Genomic DNA, 6,000 nt, shown 5'->3' with positions numbered 1-6,000 from the left:
TCAAACGCAACATGGCGTCCCATCTCAATTCCTGTCAATTTTGCTTTGAAAAGTCAAACGGCGCTCCTTCCCTTCCGAGCTCTCCCATCCACCCAAACAGTGGTTTACCCCCACATGTGGGGTATCCGCGTACTCAGGACAAATTGTACAACAACTTTTGGGGTCCAATTTCTTCTCTTACCCTTGGGAAAATAAAAAATTGGGGGCAAAAAGATAATTTTTGTGAAAAAATATGATTTTTTATTTTTACGGTTCTACATTATAAACTTCTGTGAAGCACTTGGTGGGTCAAAGTGCTCACCACACCTCTAGATAAGTTCCTTAGGGGGTCTACTTTCCAAAATGGTGTCACTTGTGGGGGGTTTCAATGTTTAGGCACATCAGTGGCTCTTCAAACGCAACATGACGTCCCATCTCAATTCCTGTCAATTTTGCATTGAAAAGTCAAACGGCGCTCCTTCCCTTCCGAGCTCTCCCATCCGCCCAAACAGTGGTTTACCCCCACATATGGGCTATCAGCGTACTCAGGACAAATTGTACAACAACTTTTGGGGTCCAATTTCTTCTCTTACCCTTGGGAAAATAAAAAATTGGGGGCGAAAAGATAATTTTTGTGAAAAAATATGATTTTTTATTTTTACGGTTCTACATTATAAACTTCTGTGAAGCACTTGTTGGGTCAAAGTGCTCACCACACCTCTAGATAAGTTCCTTAGGGGGTCTACTTTCCAAAATGGTGTCACTTGTGGGGGGTTTCAATGTTTAGCCACATCAGGGGCTCTCCAAACGAAACATGGCGTCCCATCTCAATTCCAGTCAATTTTGCATTGAAAAGTCAAATGGCACTCCTTCGCTTCCGAGCTCTGCCATGCGCCCAAACAGTGGTTTACCCCCACATGTGGGGTATTGGCATACTCAGGACAAATTGTACAACAATGTTTGGGGTCCATTTTCTCCTGTTACCCTTGGTAAAATAAAACAAATTGGAGCTGAATTACATTTTTTGTGAAAAAAAGTTAAATGTTCATTTTTATTTAAACATTCAAAAAATTCCTGTGAAGCACCAGAAGGGTTAATAAACTTCTTGAATATGGTTTTGAGCACCTTGAGGGGTGTAGTTTTTAGAATGGTGTCACACTTGGGTATTTTCTATCATATAGACCCCTCAAAATGACTTCAAATGAGATGTGGTCCCTAAAATAAAATGGTGTTGTAGAAATGAGAAATTGCTGGTCAACTTTTAACCCTTATAACTCCCTAACAAAAAAAAATTTTGGTTCCAAAATTGTGCTGATGTAAAGTAGACATGTGGGAAATGTTACTTATTAAGTATTTTGTGTGACATATCTCTGTGATTTAATTGCATAAAAATTCAAAGTTGGAAAATTGCGAAATTTTCATAATTTTCGCCAAATTTCCGTTTTTTTCACAAATAAACGCAGGTACTATCAAATAATTTTTACCATTGTCATGAAGTACAATATGTCACGAGAAAACAATGTCAGAATCACCAGGATCCATTGAAGCGTTCCAGAGTTATAACCTCATAAAGGGACAGTGGTCAGAATTGTAAAAATTGGCCCGGTCATTAACGTGCAAACCACCCTTGGGGGTAAAGGGGTTAACAATATGTATTTTCTGGTTAAAAAATTTCCCACATTCTCAACAGGAAAAAGGCTTCTCCCCTGCGTGAGTTCTCTGATGTCGATCAAGATCTATTTTCCATTTAAAACATTTCCCACAATCTGAACAGGAAAAAGGCTTCTCTCCTGTGTGGGTTCTATGGTGCCTAACCAAATCTGATTTCTGGATAAAACATTTCCCACATTCTGAACAGGAAAAAGGCTTCTCCTCTTTGTGACTGCTCTGATGTCTAACAAGATGCCATTTCTGGTTAAAACACTTTCCACATTCTGAACAGGAAAAAGGCTTCTCCCCTGTGTGAGTTCTCTGGTGAATAACAAGAGGCCATTTCTGTTTAAAACATTTCCCACATTCTGAACAGGAAAAAGGCTTCTCCCCAGTGTGAGTTCTATGGTGGTTAACTAAATCTATTTTCCATTTAAAACATTTCCAACAATCTGAACATGAAAAAGGCTTCTCCTCTGTGTGAGTTCTCTGGTGACTAACAAGATGCCATTTCCGGTTAAAACATTTCCCACATTCTGAACAGGAAAAAGGCTTCTCCCCTGTGTGGGTTCTTTGATGGCTATCAAGATTTATTTTCCATTTAAAACATTTCCCACATTCTGAACAGGAAAAAGGCTTCTCCCCCGTGTGAGTTCTATGGTGATTAACCAAATCTGATTTCCGGTTAAAACGTTTCTCACATTCTGAACATGAAAAAGGCTTCTCCCCTGTGTGGGTTCTTCGGTGTTCATCAAGATTCCCTTTCTGGTTAAAACATTTCCCACATTCTGAACAGGAAAAAGGCTTCTCCCCTGTGTGAGTTCTCTGGTGACTTACAAGATGCCATTTCTGGTTAAAACATTTCCCACATTCTGAACAGGAAAACGGCTTTTCCCCTGTGTGGGTTCTTTGATGGCGATCAAGATCTATTTTCCATTTAAAATATTTCCCACATTCTGAACATGAAAATGACTTTTTTGCTTTTGCAGCAGTTTGTCTTTTAATGCCTCTTTTGTGACTTTGATTTTCCTTAGTAGTTAGTAATGAGTCAGAAGAAGGGACCTGTTTCATAGGATCAGATGACAGATCTTTGCTGTGAATTGATGATGATATATCTGTAATGACATCCTCTTCAGTTGTATCTTGTAGGATCTCAAGATCATCATCAGACTTAAAAATTGAAGATGTCAACTGTCCCTCTGATTTCCTGGTACAGTCATCTGCTAAGATAAAAGAAATATTTTTTTAATAAAATATCTTTGAGTTTTATATTTTTGAACATTTCTCCTTAAACTGTCCATAAAAATTGCAAGCTATGTAAACAAACTTTAAAGGGAACCTGTCACCTGAATTTGGCGGGACTGGTTTTGGGTCATATGGGCGGAGTTTTCGGGTGTTTGATTCACCCTTTCCTTACCCGCTGGCTGCATGCTGGCTGCAATATTGGATTGAAGTTCATTCTCTGTCCTCCATAGTACACGCCTGCGCTGTGCAAGATTGCCTTGTGCAGGCGTGTACTATGGAGGACAGAGAGTGAACTTTAATCCCATATTGCAGCCAGCATGCAGCCAGCGGGTAAGGAAAGGGTGAATCAAACACCCGAAAACTCCGCCCATATGACCCAAAACCAGTCCCGCCAAATTCAGGTGACAGAGTCCCTTTAATTATTTACCAAGACAATGACCATTCACAGTCTAATTTTAGATCTTGTTGAATGAACCAGTAGTGTGTGGTGTTCAACTGTGTGTTCATTCTGCCTCCCAAATATCAAATAAAAAGAAAACAATCAATGTTAAGTAGGTGAAAATAATTCCAATTCTCATCTCACAAAAACAAGTCTCCAGTCAGGTCCATCATCTGTCAATGGAAAAACAGCGGTTCCCACTCTATTAGTGGCTCAAAGGTTGTTGAAAAGCAACAGAGATTCTATAAACCAATTCACCAAAATACGCTCTCACTTCTGAGTCTTGCAGTGTGTTCAAACAACATTTAGGATCTCTGGATGTTATGGACTGGCGGAACATACCAAGTATAAGATGATATGGAACTAGGTGCGATCGCAGTCCGGGGTCCACCGTGCAGGTAAAAACCCTGCTGCTAGTAGAGACGCACTATATGGCGGTACTATAAGAATACACATATGGGTTAACTTCACCCTGTGTGAAGTTAGCGACCCTGTTGCGTCACAGGACCGTGGTACCGCACATAGAGCGCAAGCAAGGAGTCTCTAATCTCAAACCCCAGACTGGAGATTTGAGTTCAGAAGACCTCATGCGCTCGACACCGCAACTGGGGTGTCAGAGAAACGTAAACAATAATATATAAAGGCACGAGAGTGCGTGCAGTGACGCACTGACGGACGCCACTAACCACCCAGGCTTGGGTCAGGAAAGCGTAGAGAAAGCGCACGGCGCCATACTGGCGGACACAGCAACTGGACGCTGTAATGTGTGTTACATGCTGATGGCTAGTCGAGCGCTAGATAGCTACCTCCATTCACAAACAGACAATAACACTAGGAATGGGATATTTAGGAGCTTTCATCCTTCGACATACATCCATCTACACACACACATAATATCAAGACAATACTAGCGCATGGCCGTGCGGTCATGCGCAGCTTATATAGTTGCAGCACAGGAAGCTACTACCGAAGCTTTGCCCTTTCAGGACCTTCCTGGAGGACCAATGGGATGTGCTGCAGCACCTGAGCATGTGACCCTTGATCTCCAACGGGAGACCTTGCCCTGGGCATGCTCAGTGAGTGTAAATAAGGACTTAGTCCCAGAGAAGCCTGCTCGCCGAAGATCAGTGCAGGGTACAACAGGAAGGCCAGAAAAGGCAGTAGTAACCCTTTGCACAGAATCAGTCCCAGTGAGACGCTGGGAGCGACGCCTCCGCTGAGCAGACCCCACTGCGGCCGATGCAGAATGGGAGACCGCAGCAGACACGGATCGAGATTCCCCCTGTGCAGCAGAGGAAACTCGACTCCTAACATTACCCCTCCTCCTAGGGCCCCCTCCTCCTTGAGCCTCACTACGCTCAAAAGCTGCAATAAGCAGCGGAGCCCGCATGTGCTCCACAGGCTCCCAGGTTCTATCCTCTGGGCCGTGACCCTTCCAGTCCACCGGATAAAATTTCTTGCCACGTACCACCTTGCACCCCACAATAGCATTCACCTCAAACTCATTGGTGGATGAACCCGATGTCCCAGCAGATGACTCAGAAAACCGGGACAAATGAACGGGCTTTAAGAGGGAAACGTGAAAAGTATCAGTGATACCAAGGCGTGGAGGAATAGCCAAACGGTAGACCACAGGGTTGACCTGTTCCTGAACCTTAAACGGGCCAATGTAGCGAGGAGCAAACTTAGTGGACTCAACTCGCAGCCTGATGTTACGGGCGGAGAGCCACACTAAGTCGCCAGGAGCAAAGATCGGAGCGGGGCGCCGGTGTGTATCAGCTGAAACCCTCATTCTCTCCTTGGAGGCCCGGATGGCATCCTGTGTGCGGTCCCAGATGTCACGCTCCTCCACCGCCCAGTCTGCCACCCTAGAATCGGTGGATGACACGGGCATGGGCACAGGGACACGCGGATGCTGGCCGTAATTAAGGAGAAAAGGAGTCTGACCAGAGGAATCGGCTACGGCGTTGTTCAAGGCAAATTCCGCCCAAGGTAGCAAAGATGCCCAGTCATCCTGCCTAGCAGAAACGAAATGTCGCAAATATGTCACCAGAGTCTGGTTGGTTCTCTCCACCAACCCATTCGTCTCAGGATGGTATGCAGAAGAGAGGTTCAACTCTATGCTGAGTAAACAGCAGAGCTCTCTCCAAAACCGAGACACGAACTGGGGACCCCGATCGCTGACAATCTTATCAGGCATACCATGCAATCGTAAAATGTGCTTAATGAACAACACCGCCAAAGCCCGTGCAGAAGGTAACCGAGGAAGCGGCACCAAGTGCACCATCTTAGAGAAATGGTCGGTGACAACCCAAATGATGGAGCAACCACGCGACTTGGGTAAGCCCACCACGAAGTCCATACCGACCATCTCCCGGGGCCTGTCTGCCACCGGTAGAGGGTAAAGCAACCCAGCAGGCCGTTGCTGAGGAGACCGATTCTGGGCGCAAGAAACGCACGCCTGGATATAGTCCCTGACATCTCGGGCCATATGCGGCCACCAGTATGTTCTCGCCAAAAGCTCAGATGTCCTCTTGGCCCCAAAATGCCCACCCACTCTGGAGGAGTGAGCCCAAGAGAGAACCTCCGGTCGCAAGGTAGCTGGTACGAAAGTCTTGCCCAGGGGCACAGACTCTAGCGAAACCGGAGCTACAGTTCTCAGGCTCTCAGAATGGACAATAAGCCGA

The 6,000-nt window shown here is 45.1% G+C and overlaps 1 protein-coding gene across 2 annotated transcripts in view; it reads right to left on the bottom strand.

The window, feature by feature from the left end:
• Positions 1–222: 222 nt before the first annotated feature.
• LOC138662995 (oocyte zinc finger protein XlCOF22-like) overlaps positions 223–6,000 on the bottom strand; it is a 43,044-nt gene continuing 37,266 nt past the window's right edge. The window contains exon 7 of one of the 2 annotated variants that reach the window (XM_069749030.1): positions 223–2,852. In XM_069749030.1, coding sequence (XP_069605131.1) covers positions 1,663–2,852 — 1,190 coding nt within the window. In that variant the 3' untranslated portion in view covers positions 223–1,662. The remainder of the gene's footprint in view (positions 2,853–6,000) is intronic. The other variant, XM_069749031.1, reaches the window with a different exon arrangement.

The sequence above is a fragment of the Ranitomeya imitator genome, chromosome 2 (genome assembly GCF_032444005.1).
Source record: "Ranitomeya imitator isolate aRanImi1 chromosome 2, aRanImi1.pri, whole genome shotgun sequence".
Taxonomy (NCBI): domain Eukaryota; kingdom Metazoa; phylum Chordata; class Amphibia; order Anura; family Dendrobatidae; genus Ranitomeya; species Ranitomeya imitator.
The sequence above is the reverse complement of the archived record's forward strand: the minus strand, read 5'-3'. Positions and strand labels throughout refer to the sequence as shown.